This window comes from Capsicum annuum, chromosome 7, assembly GCF_002878395.1.
Source record: "Capsicum annuum cultivar UCD-10X-F1 chromosome 7, UCD10Xv1.1, whole genome shotgun sequence".
In the NCBI taxonomy this organism is placed as follows: domain Eukaryota; kingdom Viridiplantae; phylum Streptophyta; class Magnoliopsida; order Solanales; family Solanaceae; genus Capsicum; species Capsicum annuum.
This window is the reverse complement of record NC_061117.1, coordinates 159,800,199-159,817,583: the sequence shown is the minus strand read 5'-3', so window position 1 is coordinate 159,817,583 and position 17,385 is coordinate 159,800,199. Positions and strand designations below refer to the sequence as shown.

At 32.7% G+C, this 17,385-nt stretch overlaps 1 protein-coding gene across 1 annotated transcript; it reads left to right on the top strand.

Moving 5' to 3' along the window:
- Positions 1-2,583: 2,583 nt before the first annotated feature.
- On the top strand, positions 2,584-7,796 carry LOC107877982 (probable phospholipase A2 homolog 1). The gene is made up of 3 exons (XM_016724816.2): positions 2,584-2,928; positions 3,021-3,140; positions 7,237-7,796. The coding sequence occupies exons 1-3, from the start codon at positions 2,772-2,774 to the stop codon at positions 7,413-7,415; spliced, it is 456 nt and encodes a 151-aa protein (XP_016580302.1). The 5' UTR covers positions 2,584-2,771; the 3' UTR covers positions 7,416-7,796.
- The last annotated feature ends 9,589 nt before the right edge of the window (positions 7,797-17,385 follow it).

Below are 17,385 nucleotides of genomic sequence, written 5' to 3'. Positions count from 1 at the left end.
CTCGTACCCTGACTTACGGCTCATGATGAGCCAGTTATACTCAGATCCAACCTAAGTTATCAAGTCTAAGGTTAAATGAAGAAACCAAACAACCTGTATCCACCGATATGACTCGTACCACCCAAATCGTACCTATTCTAGTAATTACATCCATCCCATCAACCAACATTGGTCAGCATACGACTGGACCATACCACCCGTACCCAAGTGTACGACTCATTCCCTAAGTTATATCTTGCCCAGAAATCAGAAATCGAGGAAATTTTCTAAGGTCTAGAAATTAGGGTGTTTCAAAAAGTTGACCCCTAACACATCTAATTGTCTCTGTAGCTCACTCGCCCTTACATAAATGACATGTCACGTCCACGTTACATAAATTAGTGTTATGTCATCATCATCTTTATTGACTATCTTTTAATTATTAACCAAAAATATTAAATAAGAAAATAATAATTTATATTTATTTTTTAAAATAAAGTTACAATTCTTTCACCTTCTCCACCTCCCACAACCATACCATCTCCATTTCTATGTTTTGCCTTATCCAGCAAAAGATCTATCATAGTCTGACAACCCACTAACAATCCCCAATCCGCTGCCCCTCTTTCTTTTCTTGAGTTTCTCTCACTGAAAAATGCAACTCTAACGTTACCGTTGTATTATTATTTCTCAAATCTGTAGACCGTTGTATTATTATTTCTCAAATCTGTCCAGATCTGATTGTTATTGTCTGATATTGCTATGAAAGCACTGCTTCAGAGCTAATCATTGTTAAAGCGACTTCTCCCGATTCTTCCTTCTTATTTTTACTTCCCCGATAACCCGTTGGAACTCCAACAAAATTGCTTTGTGATATTTTAACATTGTTAATGTTTTTCTCTAATCTTGTTTGTTGCCATGCTTTCTGTGTTTTTCGGTAATTATTGTCCTTATTTGTTATAATTTTCTTCCCATCTTTCGACCAAATCCATCTACGAAGGTTTGATGGATAGGACAAAAATGTCGTGGAAGAGCATAGGGGTTGGAAATTTTTGTTTTTTTTATTATTATTATTATTTAATTTTGTTTTCTGAATTTAATATCTTTTAAGGAAATTTATTGAATCCACTCGCCTTTAAAAGTATGATACCACACTTTGGATTAGAATCAGCAAAATAAATGTCATCTAAGTTCGGCCAATGGTCAGAGAGTTTTAAAAATCTTATTTTGATGGGGTTTAAGGATTCAATTGGAAAAAAGGTTAAGTAGAAAGGACAAGAATACAAGGGTCCAGTAAACTGTTCCACCATGATTAAGTAACTCCAATTATTTTCTTTTTTTATTATTAAAATTATTTTTTTAAAACATAAAAGTTATATAACTTTGAATCAACTAGATCTAGGGTTGGTCATAAGATACCGAAAATCAAATTATCTAATAAAAAAATTTGATTTTTTGAATATCGAATTTATATATATATATATATATATATATATATCACACAATATGTCTAGGGCTGGGCATATTTTGATTTAAACCAAAAAAAATCAAAAACCAAACCAAAATTTTAATTTCGATTTTGTTTTTCGATTTTACGGATCGGTTTCGATTTTTAATTTTTGAAATTAGGTTAAATGGTTTGGTTTTTAGTTTTTCAAAAAAATAATTTGGACAAACTTATTAACCGAAATTCTATAAATAATTAATAATATATATATTATTTTTTATATATATATATATATAATATTTAATATATAATAATATAATATAAATATACAATAGCAGCCCTAATAACTAATAAGTAATAGCACGCCACATACATCAGTCCAATAGTCGAACAATCGATGAAACCATAGACCGCCGGCGACCAGACGACCATTGTGGGCTGCAGCCCGCAGTGCCGACTGTGATCTTTTCGGCAGTGACCACTCTTCCGAGTTCCGACTGTCTATGCAAACTTATGCATAATGAAGTTATATATTATGTTAAAACTTATGGTTATATCATTTAATTTCATCCATGTTGAGTTATTTATATCTGGGAATGAAAAATAGGTTTGAATTTTTTAAAAAAAAATTATTAATTTTAAATGTCTAGTCATAACAAAGAGAGGTTCACTACTTTAATCTTCAAAACCGAAATAAAAATTTGAAATAACCGAATCGAATTTGTAGAAATCGAACCGAACCGAATTTATTTCGGTTTGGTTACGGTTGTCATTTTTGTCAATTCGAAAATTGAAAAACCAAACCGATATTAAACTATCAAACTGAACAAGCCGAATGCCCAGCCCTAAATACGTCTAACTGACTCAATATCCCAAAGAATTTCTTGGACCTTGGTAATATAGTCGTAAGAAATACAACTTCTATGAAATATACTTTTTGAAGTTTAAACGTAGTTTATACAGCTCCAACTTTAATATGATATTACCAAATACCATATCGATCTGAAGTTTAATTTATCAATTACTGAATTATCGAATTAAAATTTAAAAATATGATATATAATATCTATTTTCAATTATCGAAATCGAATCAAACCGAATCGAAACTAAGCGAATACGAAACGCACAACCTAACTAAAGGATTGTTGATTTGTTTCCAACGAGACCGTGGAAGGTGGAATAAAATTGGTCCCTGCGTCAATAGGTTGAATATTCTGGAATAGCTCTGCGCTCAAGAGAGACCAGAAAAACAAAGGAGAGAGCAGCATAAGCCTGTAACTCTCTAATTGACGCTTGCCGTTACATATTTTTCTTTAATTATAATTATAATTAAATAAATATCAGAATGCAACAAGGCGACAATTCTCCCATCGGGAAACGTGTCGCCTCATCATCTTTCATCCTTACCACATTAGTCTCTCTTTTCTTCTTTCCCGTTGCTGAATCCACCAACAATTCTCAGGTTCGATGTAGCAAAACATGTGTGGCAGAGAACTGTCACTGTACGTCTTCTGTTTCAGCATTTTCCTCATTTAAATTTCTTTTTACACATGAGGTAGTTAATTTACTTTTTCTTTTTATTAAATTTGAATAGCACTTGGAATTAGATACGGGAAATATTGCGGAGTAGGGTGGAGTGGATGTCCCGGGGAGAAACCTTGTGACGATCTAGATGCCTGCTGTAAGATTCACGACGAATGTATAGAGAAAAATGGTACTATTCATTTTTGTGCCTCCTTTTAGTTGTTGCTAAAATTGTCATGTTTAATTGTTCCATTATGCTTTTTTGTTCATGCCCTCACTTGGACTTTTGATTACTACTTTGGGAGTGAAACCTTATATTGTTTAAATTAGTTGGAATATCCCACATGTTGATATACAAGCTTTGTTTTTATGAGCTGATTTGGACCTCTAAAATGATTGGCCTGCAATTCATCATTGGTTGACGTGTCGCCTTAACAGAGGTGAAACCACGATTTGAAATCTAGTTGTCATACTTGGACTATGTTAATTTAGTTAATTGACATATTGTAATTAAAAGGAATGACAACTGAAGTTGGATTACTTAAATGAATAGCTAATGTGATAATCGATTAATTTAAGAATAGCATAAATGCAGAATGCAGGTCTTGTATTTTCAAACTAATGTTATGTCGGTCATAAGATGGGACATTTTTTGATAGACGGTGGAAGTCATTAGGAGATAGTCAAAGAAAGGTATTTTATCTTGACGTCTTCAAAATGCATATGAACCTAGTAGTCTGTACAACAACAACAACAATAACAATAACAAACCCAGTGTATTCCCACATAGTGGGGTCTGGGAGGGGGGTTAAGATGTACGCAGTCCATACCACTACTTCAGGAGAAGTAGAAAGGAAACCTAGTAGTCTGTGGTTTCCGTAAATCTGAAGTCTCAGTTCGAAATATGTGGACTTGGAATTGGACAAGAGAATACCATTAGAAGGATAAACAGTTGATTTAAAAGCCAAGTACTGCATGAAATGCACCTTAGTTACTTGTTCAATACAAGAAATTATTAGCATGTATCTCTTCTGTAGCTTAAAAATATGATAGGCCTTCTACGTACTGAAAGGATATAGAGGCTTACTTGGATTTAGCCCTTCAATCTTTGACGTGATGGTCAAATGTCCAGCTACATCAGCCTGAATATTTATCTGAGCATACTAATCCGATGTGGAATGAATCAGTTTCAAGTCCTATATTTTTATAGCCCAATGAACTAATATGCAACACTCAAATGACAGCCCAAAAGTATATGTGGATATACCTTCCGGAAATCCTGACATTATTTGTGTACTTTATCACAGTTGCTCCAAAACAATATTACTTTAAAGTGAAAATGGAGTAATTTATAGTGGCCATTTATCTTCATCACATCACTACTATATTCTGAACACTTAGCATGCAGTTAAACTATTTCAAATCAGACAACAGGGAATCTCAAAACAATCCGACTGTGTAAGAAAATAAAATACAAATAGTACAAACAAGGATACTTTACTGTTGAATGTTGTTTTCTTTTGTCCTCTTTTAAGATGATTGCCTGAGAAAGAGCATTTGCATAATACGCTTGATACATCTTTCAAATATGTTATTTAATTTCTCACATGGTATAAATGTTCTTGTTAAAAATTTCTTGCTATGCAATTACTAGCGTTCAAAAGAAATTGTATCCTCATCTGCAATTTTCTAGTCAATCCCAGTGCACTGTTTGATATTCTAGAGCTACATCCGCAACTTAACCTGTGATTCTCAGTACCCTTTTTCAGGTGAATCGGAAACTATTGTATCTTTTTCTAAAGTGGAATTCTCCCTCTATCAACAATTGAATTATGGAACTTTCTCCTCTTTTGCGATTCCAGCATCTTTTTCTGGCTTTACCCATTATATTTTTGTGATCTTCAGTCAACTTTCCTGCAGAATTCTACCTTTCCAATTACTTTTAAAAATTATCTGATACTTTGAGGCTCAATCGAGGCTTTTGACTTTAGCCCAGAAAGTTTCTGAATTTCCCGGTAAAATATTGTGTCTTTGGCGAATAGATTGTTCTGGCGACCTTTTCATGCTTGAATATCCTATATATTTATTGTGTGTTCCCTCGGTACCAGACGCTATAGTTCCAATATGTAGCTTCTGTCACTCAAACTAAAACTATTGTGATCGGCCATCATGTCAGAATTTAAATCTTTTAAAACAATAAGGGATTTGCTAGAATATCTCCTCTATGATTCTTTAAAGTGCTCAGGTAACATATCACATGAATAACATATGTTAGTTTCTTGTTGCACGAAGTTTCACCTATGCCTAAGTGTGTGATTATTTAGGTTATCAGAAAAACGTATGTGTTCTGGGCAATGGAATTTTGCTATGAAACAATCTGAACAAAGGAGTAAAAAGATTAATGTTCAGATGACTTCTTGACTTCCATTTGGGTTTTTAGATTATTTTGCACAGATAACTGTTCTTATTAGGGGTGGGTGTTCGAATTAGATATGAAAACTTTGGATTGGATTTTGGGTCTTCGGATTTAAGAAATTACAATCCAAATAAGTTCGGATTGGATCAGTTTTTTAAGTTCTGCTTTGGATTAATCGGTTTAGTTATTTTAGATTTTCTGTTTTAAGCTGACAATATGACTTGGTTCTTCTTACAAAATTGAACATCCAAGTACAATCATGCCAAACTGCCATAATAATTCCCCATGCCTACCACAATCATCCTAATGAAGTATTTGTCTGGATTGAGAACCCAGGTATTGCGGAAATTAGCGAATCAATGTTATAATGACAATAACAAAGACAAAAATAAGTTGATAATAACGGTAAATAAAGCACATAAAGAAGGCATAAATTTTAATATGGTTCAGTCCGTGTGACCTGCATCCACAAGTGGAGAAAAGGAATTTCACTATACCAACAAGAGTTTAAGAGAGTACAAAATTATATTAAATACTCTGGTTACCCAAAACTATCCCAAGAGAATAACCTCACTAAATCATTCCAAAAGAAGGGTTCACACAAGTGTTTCCCAACACCCACTCTTTAACAAAATACTCTAGACAATGATAAGCTCTTGAATTGATGATTATGTATTTGAAATGAGAAGAATGACCTATTATAGTTGCAAAATTTGAGCTCCAAGTAATGCAAAAAAGAAAATAAGAGATGATCAAAATTATCTCCTCCACATGAGCCAAACTTTGGCTCCCAGGAACTTTGTCTACCAAGTGATTTCTATTAGGCACCTGCCTATTTCAAATTAATATTTCCAGCGGCACATTCTAATATAGCCATAGAGATGGCCGCATTACCGTATTCATGCAAGCATTGAAACCATTGGCAAGGAAATTCTTTGCAACGGAACTTAAGGCCTGAGATTTGATAAGTCCAAACATAGTAAAATGTGTGTCCAAATAAAAAGTATTTTAACTACCGATTAAAATTTTTAGATTTTTGAATATTTCTAAAATCTGAAGCTATTCAATCGGAAATTTGAAAATCCAGAAGAAAAATTCAAAAAATCCGGATTTTGGATTTGCCTAAACTATGCCCACCCCTATTTCTGATACATTAGGCTCTGGTGATTCTCATCATTGTCTTAACTGCTTAAGCATGAGATATTTTATACTAATGCAAAGTACTGAGTTATTCTTAGAAATTGGTCTGCTGCCTGTCAGTGGAGACATACAATGCCATTCTTGGCTTAACGTTGTACGTCTAAAATGGGGCACTGGCTCTTATAAATAAAGTTGGGAGTAGATGGCTTCCCTTTCAGCAGCCTATGGTGCTACAGTTGAGAAAAAGTTGTGCCTTTCGTTTTTAATTTTTTTTTGTTTTTCTGGTGCCCCCATAACACTACGCTCTACAGAATGCGGAGGGGCCTTGGTTCTTGATGTAGAATCACACATGCTTTGAATCCTTATACATCTAGTTTCTAAATTTTACTGGAGGTGATTTTATTGGTTGAATGATAAAAGTGATTCTCAGCCATTCACTTTTGTTAAAACCTTTCTGATGTGAAAACAGTGAGAAATGTTTGACAAAGAAAGAGCAGTATACTCAAAGGGAACCTGTTAAGCCGCAGCTTCTTTTTCTGGCATGCATTTCCATGCGAAGCTGTAAGCTTCCAAATGATGCCTACTTTTCTGTCCCTCATTGTTCCAGAATTACATCCTAATTTTGGTAGTTACACCTGTTAAAGAGAGGAAGAACTTGCAACAGAATATGGTTTGTCCATTCGTCAAACTTCACAGCTCAGTGTTTTATTCAACTGCTTCCTACTTCCAGGTATGACCAATGTTAAATGTCATGAGAAGTTCAAGAGGTGCATAAAGAAAGTACAGAAGTCTGGGAAAGCAGGGTTTGCTAGAGACTGCCCATATGATGTAGCTGTTCCAACAATGGTACAGGGTATGGACATGGCTATTATGTTTAGCCAACTTGGAAACTCGAAGCTTGAACTTTGATCTATTCACTCTACAGTATACTTGAAATACTTGTATTAACCATTGCTTGTTGATTCAATCGTACAACATATCTAACTAATTGTTTAACCATTGATGTTAATACAACAAACCTTTTTCTGTTGTATTAACCATTGGTGTTACTCATCTCTTTTTTGGAGCTTTTCCTTTTGCAGTAGTCCATTCCATTTTGTATTAGTGCCAAAGACGTAGCTATTCGATTGTAAAGGTTTATCCCTGGAGGTTTCTGTATGATTCGAATTGGTCTGAGTGTTCAGTGGATTTTGAATAGGTCTGATTGACAAATTCATGTTGATTGGCTGCTGGATAAGCTGAGCTGCATATTCAAGACACCTGCTAGTTTTGTTGAAAGATTTTTGACCCGAATCTAATTCCTTCAGAACATGTCTAGCTAATTTTTATTGCATTGATTGGTCGTAATGTGGTGCAAATGTGATGAGCTGAATTTTGTACCATACACTTAAATTGTAATGAATATCACTGCGCATCCACCTAATTCCCACAGCTACCACTCACGGGATACAACAGCAGCTTATATACAGACACCATTTACTAGATGATCTTCCAGACCTAATGGCCAATGCTTAGTTAACATATAACTGAAAAGTGAGGAAATTTATTAGTAAAGTAAATGGAGATCTGTTCTCTGGTCATAGAACTATGTATCAATCCCAAGGCTAGAGTTACTCTAATTTGTATTCTGAGTAAATTATTATCTTCTATATATTTATTAGATTGTTTATTGGAAGTTATAACAACACTTTTTTCATAATTATTGAATTAAAGAAATAATTGCAAATTATAACAACTTTTCAAAAATTATTTTCTTTTAATTAATAAAAAATCATTTTTCATAATTAGTAGTCATATTATCTTCTTATTTTTAATCTTTAATACCTATTTCTCTTCATTAACACTCTGTTTGGATGGTGGTTTGCCATGGTTTCATAATGTACGGTACTGTATGGTATCATATTGTATTGTACAGTATAGTACAATATCATGTTTGGATAGACTGTATCGTTCACTGTTGATTAATAATAAGTTTATTGTTTGGTTTGACAGTATGGTACTGTATTGTAATTGATAAGTTTACTAAAATATCCTTAATTATTATAAATGTTAAATTTATCAGTAATTGTTAGTAAAATAATTTTCTTCCTACTAATTTGTCATAAATTATGTCATGTAGATATACTAAGTTGTTAATTCATGTAAATTCTAACAAAATCAATAAAAGAGTAGATCAAAATAAATATAACCAGATTCATTTTTTGTAGTAACAAATTTTATTTCTTTTTGGTGTTTTGAGACGTGATACCAACGACAAGTATAAAGTTTGAATGCATCTCTTATGTATGCTAGGTGTATGTTTAGTATTGAATTTTAAAAAATATTATCTAGGAAAATAATTTTTTTCTTACTTATTTTCTTGTGTTCGTCACACAAGTAGAAAAAGATTTTCTAAAAGCATTTGTTTATATTTAACATAAAATAATGAAAACGAATATGATAAAAGGGGTGAGATAAGAAAAGATTTAAATACTTTTTTAAAAAAAATTGGGGAATGTGGGTAGTGGAATAGGAGATTGGGGTAGGGCCTGGGGGTAAGAGAAAAGTTCAAAATTTCTTTCAAAAAAATAATTGTAGGGGGAAAGTTACTTTTTTTTTCTTTTGGGGGCGGGGAGGGGGGGGGGGGGGGTGGTAGGGGTAGGGTGATGTAAGAAAAAATTTAAAAGTTTTAAAATATAAATTGTAAAACTAAAAAGGAAATTGGTGGGGGAAGGAGGGGAGCGTAGTAGGTAGGGGGAAGGTTGAGGTAAGAAAAAGTTTTTGAATTTTTTTTAAAAAATAAATTGGGGTGGGAGTTTGGCAGGGGGAGGGGTCAGGTTGAGGTAGGGGTGGGATAAGCAAAAAGAAAAAATTGAGAGGGTGAAGGGGGTGGGGGAAGGGCTGGTAGGGTAGGAGTGGGGATAGGAGGTGGAGTTAAATAATGTAAGGTGAAGGGTAAAATAGGATTATACAATATTAAGTAAGGGCATAATTGAAAAAAAAAAAAAAAGCGAACCACGGGATATCACCAAATCGGTGGTTACATAAAGTGAGGATTTTCATGGTTATCAAACCATGAAACTAAACCATACTATACCATATACTTTAAGAAACAATCAAAATAAGCGTGTTTCTCTCAGTAACTATCCATACCATATTAGAGAAACCCACCATCCAAACAGAGTGTAAATCTTTTGATAATTATGATAAGAATTATTGTTGGTTTCAATAATTATTTTTATTTTTTTTAACTTTATTAGTTAAGTTATAAAATCTGTTCTTAAATTAAGAAGAGAAATTTGATTGATAAAGATATTTTTTTTCATGATACACCTTTTTTTCACTTTTCAATAAAATATATTTTTTTCCCTTTTCAATGTTTACAGAATTCTCCATAGTTACTTAATTGATAAAATATTTTCTCCATCATTAAGATACTCTCTTTTTCATAAATTAATTTTTACTTTTCTTTTTTTTATTAAACTTTATATCTTTTACATATAAACTTGGGTTTCTCTTCATATATTGTTGATTTGGGATATAAAATTGACTCAAATTGATGTTTATATCATTGGATATTTTATATTGAAAACATCTTATTAAGTTAATGTTAATTACTGTGTATGTTTTGTTACTCTAATATATCATTTGTCATACTAATATTTATAGTATTTTTTTCATTTGAATAATGGTTTCATGTTTTTCATGTTTAATTAACATATATATGTTTATCATGTATTTTGCATACATAATCTAATGCAATGCTCTTTAGTATATTCTTATGTATGCATTTTGCATACATTAGATATTGTTTGCATATTAAATTAAACTGATATTAATGTATCTCCTTTATAATATCTCATATATATCACTAGCTATCAATTTTTATACATTAGTTATATTCCTTAGAGAAAATGCATCAAAACCCCTATAAACTTGTCACTCCAACTTACTTTAGCACTTAAAGTTAATTGATATTTGTATATCCCCCTTAAAAACTTCAAAGTGTATTATTTTCACCTCCTCGTTCATCTAATCGCGGCGCGTGTTTTCCCATCGAATCAAAGTGCATCGAAGGTCGAAATTTAACCCCCCAAAAAATAAAAATCGAGGCAACGATAACATTTGCGGAAAATTGATTAAGAACCCTAATTTCTCTTTCTTTTCTCATCTCCCTCATCTTCAATCAAGCCAAGAATTGAAATTCCTTAGAAAATCAAGCTCTTTACTTCATTATAAGGTATAATTCATCTTTTTTTAAAAAAAAATATACTTTCTTATCAAGTTTTTTCTATTTTATGTAATTTTTTGGAATGAATTCTTTGTAGCACATCATGAGATCAATTAACTTGAGTAAGCTTTGTATGGAGGAGGACGATTTTGCTTTGAATCAAGAGGTTCAATGCAATCATGGATTTGTGGTGCCTTCGAAGACATCTTGGACTTCGACGAATCCGGTAGAAGTTATTGGGCTTGTAATTACTATGGGATAAAGATGATATTTTGCTCTCAATTTCTCATTTTATTTATCCCAACTGATTCAATTAAATTCTGATTTCTTCCTTCTTAATCATAGAAGAGTCTAAGATCTTGCAATTTTTTGTATTGGAGGGATAAAGAAAATACAGCTTCAAGGTCTAAATTTGTAATCCCTAAATTGATTGAAAAATTAGGTGAGCATGAGAATTTAGTGAAACCATCTCAATATAACAAGTTTACATCATTCAATGAAGTTAAAAAATTGATTGCAGAAACTTCTAAAGAAGTTGATAAGCCTAGAGTTTCCAAAGAAGATAATAATTGTGTAGATCTGAAGTTGAAGAAGCTGAAAGAAGAGATTGAGAAGATGAAGAAAGAGAGAAGAAGTGGAGAAGTAACATGGCTAGAGGAACGACTAAGGATAATGCACTCTTTTTCATTGTGTTTTGTTATTGTGTTGTTGTTATAGCTACTAGCTATTGGTTTGAAATGATCTACGTAAAGAAAGACTCAATAAAATTACCTTAGAATTTGTTGTTGTTAGTTGGTATAATGGTGTGTATCATCCTTTATTTTAAAGTGAATTTGGTTTTTTGTAATTATTCTTGACTTATTTTTAGTGCAATATAGTTCTTTATCTTTGCATTGTATTTAAAATTGAGTAAATTTTGTTAGGTCTTGTGGGATAATATTTTAGTGTAATGTTTTCTTAGAAAAATTATTATTCATTTCGATTAATCTTCCTTCCTATTAATCTGAAAGTTCTTCTCACATACAAGGAAATGATTCAGCTCCAGAGCTAAAGATCGTAGTTCTCAAACAAGTAATCAAAAAGATTCCGGGGCATCTTCGAGATTCGGTATTGTTCCCACAATGATCATAGTACCAAGTACTTCCTAGCGAGCTCTAATATGATCCGATTTATAGAGCCCTTCTAGAGCCCAAACCTCCATTAGACCACCAAACATGATTCAATTCAAAGTGTAGACAGTTGTATAATGATATGATAAAAAAAATAGTCAAATTAGGCATCAAAATAGTGCAGTCACAGTTGCATATATACCAAAGATTGTAAATACATTGCAATCACAACTGCATAATTATTTGACAAAAAAGATTAAGTTAGTGCAGTCACAACTGCATAATTAACAGAGAACAATATTACATTGCATTCACAGCTACATAATTGTTTTTCAAAAAGACAACTTCATTCATAATTGAACAAAACATTCATTAAAACTAATGCATCTTCAACTAGACAGTTGATAAGCTTGTTTGGCTCATATGATTCATTTCAGCAGTTTTGGATCTTTATTTTTTTTGTGCTCTTATTTCTTGAAGTCCTTGTTGGATCACAACATTTTTTCCTTTTTATTTGACACCTGATCTTAGCTTGTGATGCCCAAGATTTTCAATCACTATAGAGGAGTTCAAAGGCATTCCAGGCTACATTAACACAAGAATAAATTATCTTAGGCATTTGATTATTTTCTTGAAAATTGAAAACTATGAAATCATTCAACTTACATTGTGGATTATAAAATCATTCTGTGTATGTAGAACTCCCATACCAACCAAGCTTGGCCTTTTAAAAGTTGTCCCACCAGCCCTACCACCAACACCACCAACATTAGATGCAACAACAGCAGAAATATCTGCACTCCTACCAGCAACACCACCAATATTAGATATAGTAGCAACAAAAGTTTCTCTACCCCTTCCAGCAACGCCAACAGACCCTTTACCTCTTCCAGCAACACCAACAGTCCCTCTATCCCTTTCAGCAACACTAGCAGACCCTCTACCCCTTCCAGTCACACTAACCACATTTAGAGTAGGAGCAGCAGCAACCTACTATACAATAAAAAATTATTTAATAAGAATTAATAGTAAATAAAGAAGCCAAATGATTACCTGTTTTGTTGAACCTTTAGGTCTTCCTCTTCCTCTACTTGTGCTTGATTGAGATTCACTTGTTGTTGTAGAAAAACCAAACACTTGTCATTGCTGAACTTGTCCATCTTTCTCTACCAGTAGTAGCTTTTGCACTCAAAGGAAAACCCCTCTTATTATGGCCCTTAGCATGACAAGTGTTGCAGGTCATCTCAATACCCTTTTTAGACAGTTTACCTGTCTTGTTTTCAGACTGTTTTTCCTTCTACTCTTACTAGGTATGACGGGTAGTTTTCTAGTTTCATGGGGTATAATAGGAAGGTTAGTTGATTGTGGCCACATTTTCATTCTAGTGACAGGTTGAATGAAGTAATTATAGGTCTTGAGGTAAGTTTGCTTGCTATACCAATGTGCAACATAGTGAGTAGGCTCCAATATTCTAAAATGTAGTTCAACTATAGCATGACAACAAGGTATACCCTTTAGCATCCAAGATCTATAAGTACAAGTTTTGTTACTCAAATTCACTATAAAGGTATTACCCCAATTGTCCTTAACCTCAAAATCATATTCACCATTTCATTCAAGTGTACACTTCATTGATTTTGATGTGTTCTCTTTCAATACTTTTAAAGCCATTGGTGAAATATCTGCTATCCAAGTATTAGAAAACTCCCTCAACTGTCTAATTCTTCTCATCATTTTGATCCTTATTTTCTCAAGCATTGTAATAATAGTCTTGTGTCTTGCACCCAATATCCATGAATTAAAATTTTCAGCCATATTGTTGTCAATATTATCACAACATAAATTTTTGAAGTAGACCTTAGACCATCTTTCAATGTTGTACCATACTAGATCATCTATTATCTTGTCACCTAACATCTCCATATGATCTAGATTTTTTCTCAACTCTTGCTCATATGTAGACTTGGCACATCTCCAAAAATAATTCCTTCTTTCAATGCTTTTTCAGTCTTTGAAACAGTTAGAAGAATGTGTCTTGAACACATTTTTTGTTCTGCATTTGGCAACAACTCATGAATAGCAGTGTCAAGACCCTTCAACAAAATATAAAAATATTAGGTAACATAATAACAAATTAAGTAAAATCAGATAATGAAGAGATAAGAGAAAAAAATAACCTTCTGCATATCAGAAATAATTATTAATTTTGTCTCATCTCCAAGCTCAAGATTATCTCTTACTAACTTAATAAACCATCTTCAAGTGAAGTTATTTTCAACTTCAACCACTGTTCAGGCTAGTGATAGCATCTGGTTGTTCCCATCTTTGCAAACTGCTACAAGTAATTGTCCTTTGCAAGTACCTTTCAAGAAGCAACCATCAAACCGAATACATATTCTACATTCAGCTTTGAATGCTTTTTTTAAGGTATCAAAACAAATATAAAATGACTGAACTCTTTTTTTCCACCTTCAAAAGTTTCTTCACTAAGTCTCACCACACATGTGATTTCTAGATTAGTCTTTAAAACTCATCCTTATAATTCATTATTCTTTAAAATTCCTCCATATGATCACCCATAATTTATTTCAAGACAATATTTATGGCTTTTCTTGTAACAGTTCTACCAAAATACACCTTCAAATCTTTTTTCACCAAATTCTACAATTGAAAAGCTCTAATTTCTTGCTCAAAAATAATTCTGTCCCTGTACCTTTCTGCTAAGTATTTTGAATTGATCAATTTATTTTTTATTGTGAAAGTACATTCATGGACTGGAATATAATTTTTCACAATAAAATTTCATGTCCTTGAATCATGACTACCAAACAATAATCAAGGACAACCATCTGCACATTTCACCCTCACCTTAGTTGGTTCATTAATAAACTTGTCCAATTCTACGTACTTGAACTGCATACCTAGTAATAGCTTCACTGAATTGCTTAACATTTTCAAAACATAAATCAGTTTTCCAAATAACTAACTTACAAGTAGGATCAAACACAATTCTTTTTTTAGGTCTTTTGCCCTCCTTGTTTTTTTCTCACTACTTCAAGCATGTTGGACCTCATCTTCAACATCAGCATCTACATTACTGTCTATTTCAAAGCTAGCCTCTTTATCTAAATCAAAATATAGCTCATCACCACCTATCTTATCCTCTGAAGTATTTTTTTTATGGATAAATACTCATCATATCCAATATCAACTCTTTTTTTACCTAATTTAACCCCTTCAGCTCTAGGACACCTTTTTTTCTTTTTTGGTTTGCCAGCTCTTTTACCTTCCCTCAAAGTCCTAACCTCCTCATGAACATCACTGTCATATTCATTTTCAATTTTATCAAACAAGTCTCCATAACCTGAATCTTTACTATTTTCACTTGTACTTTCCCAATCAGATTCAATAATTGAAAATTCTGATGCAGTAGCAGCAAAAAACCCACCAACCTCTTCTCCAACACCTGTTGAAGCTGAACCAACCTCGTCTCTAACACCAGTAAAATATCCACCATAAAAATCTTCACCAACATCAGCAAAAACCCCACCCACCTTTTCTTCAACACCTGTTGAAGCTGTACCAACCTCCTCCTCAACACCAGTAGATTTTTGAGTTTGTGCAGCCTCTTCAAATCCTAAATTCTGACTATCCTTACGTGTTTGACCAGACTCTTTATCAAAATAAGCATTAGATTCTTCACCCACATGGGTTTCATATTCAGGAGCAGAGATGGGGGACCACTAGGGGTGTTCATGGGTCGATTTTGATCGGTTAGTGGTTAAAACTATAACCAAAATCAATTTAGTCATTTTTTTAATTTCTAAAACCAAACCAAACCACAAAAACAAAATAACCGTAGGTTTGGTTCTTATTGATTTTGTTCAATTTTTCAGTTTTTTTCGGTTATTGACTAGCCTACTCCAACCATCTCTAGAATAAACTCCTTCTTTTAACTCATAGAAAAGAGTATCACATTGTACAATTTCTCATGAAATATTTGTATAGTGATGGACAAATGACACTATAAACTCTTAAAAATAAAAACAAACATATTAAATAAAACCAATATTGAGATAAAAAGCACTAGCTTTCTATTGTAGGCACTAAGATTATCCAACAACATACAAACACATACATGTACATTGTAAAGTAGAGCTTTGTATTCTGTTGCAGTGTACTGCAAGAAGAGACAGAGTTGGGCAATTTTAAGTAATCTGTTTACTTTATAAACTAGCTAGGGGAGCTAATCATATAAGGAAAAGATAAAATAAACAAGGAGACATAACTACCCTTTGAACCAGGGACCATGGTAACTCATTTGAAAGTTTCTTTGTTAATGTAACCGAAGATGAAGCAACATATGGATTACAGTTTCAGTCATCATTCATGCCATCTATTTTGGGTTATTCATAAACCATACATCAATAAAAATTCAGTAACATTTAATAAAACCCCTCTGCACCATTACCTGGCTAAACTTACATCCCATGAAACTTTGGGATTTTACTATAGAATAGAATCAGATTTAATCGCCGAAAACATCCCACAAAAAATAAAGAGAAGACTACACTACGAAAGCGAGCGTAAACGAGATATAGGGGGCTAAGAAACTAAACAAGAAAATATTGCAATATCAAAGCTAGCCGAGACTGATTTCAATGCGGTGCAGTGTTGCCTTTCAATGAAGAATAAAAGAAGCAGCAGTTGATGTACTACGTATTGTGAAAGCTGAAGTAGAAAAAGTGAGGTAGGGACCGTAAGGTTAACTTATTAGTAATATAGTAGGTAGAGTTGGGCTTGGGTTTGGGGCTTTGGGAAATTGGGCTAAAGTATTAGTTAGGCTAGACATAGATTAAAATTTAGTTTAAAATTAAATTTAACAAAATATTTATATTTTATTTATAAATTATATATAAATAATTATAATATATATATAAAATTTATTGTTTCGATTTGGTTATTTTCATGGGTTTTTTTAAGTAAAACCATAACCAAACCAAATAGCATTGATTTATTAAAATTTAACACCAAACCTAACTAAACCAAATCAAACGTCGATTTTTTTTAATTGGTTTGGTTCGGTTCGCTGTTCAGTTTGATTTTTAACCAAACCCATGAACACCCCTAGGGACCACAATAAGTTCTTCAATTAAATGTGACACAAGTAGTTCAATAATATCACCATTTTTCAGTTGGGGTACAATTCCCAAAATATTCGTATCACATATAACTTTAACCATCTTAAAAGACTTAGGTGGTCTAATAAAAATCATACAAGTTGAACAATTATACCCAATTTCTTTTACATATCCTACAAACTCAAAGTAAGAGAATTTATCAACATCTACATCCAAACAATCTGTAACAATACCTCCGACGTATTTAATATGAGGTTTTCGTTGTAAATTTCTTTCATGGTGAAACCTTAATGTAATGTACACAAAATTTATTGTCAAACAGCAAAAAGGTCAAAAAAAAACACATGCATTAGCTAAAATCAAAAAAACAAAAACAGGAAAATCCTAAATCCTTCGAAAAATGAATGAGTTAAAGCCCT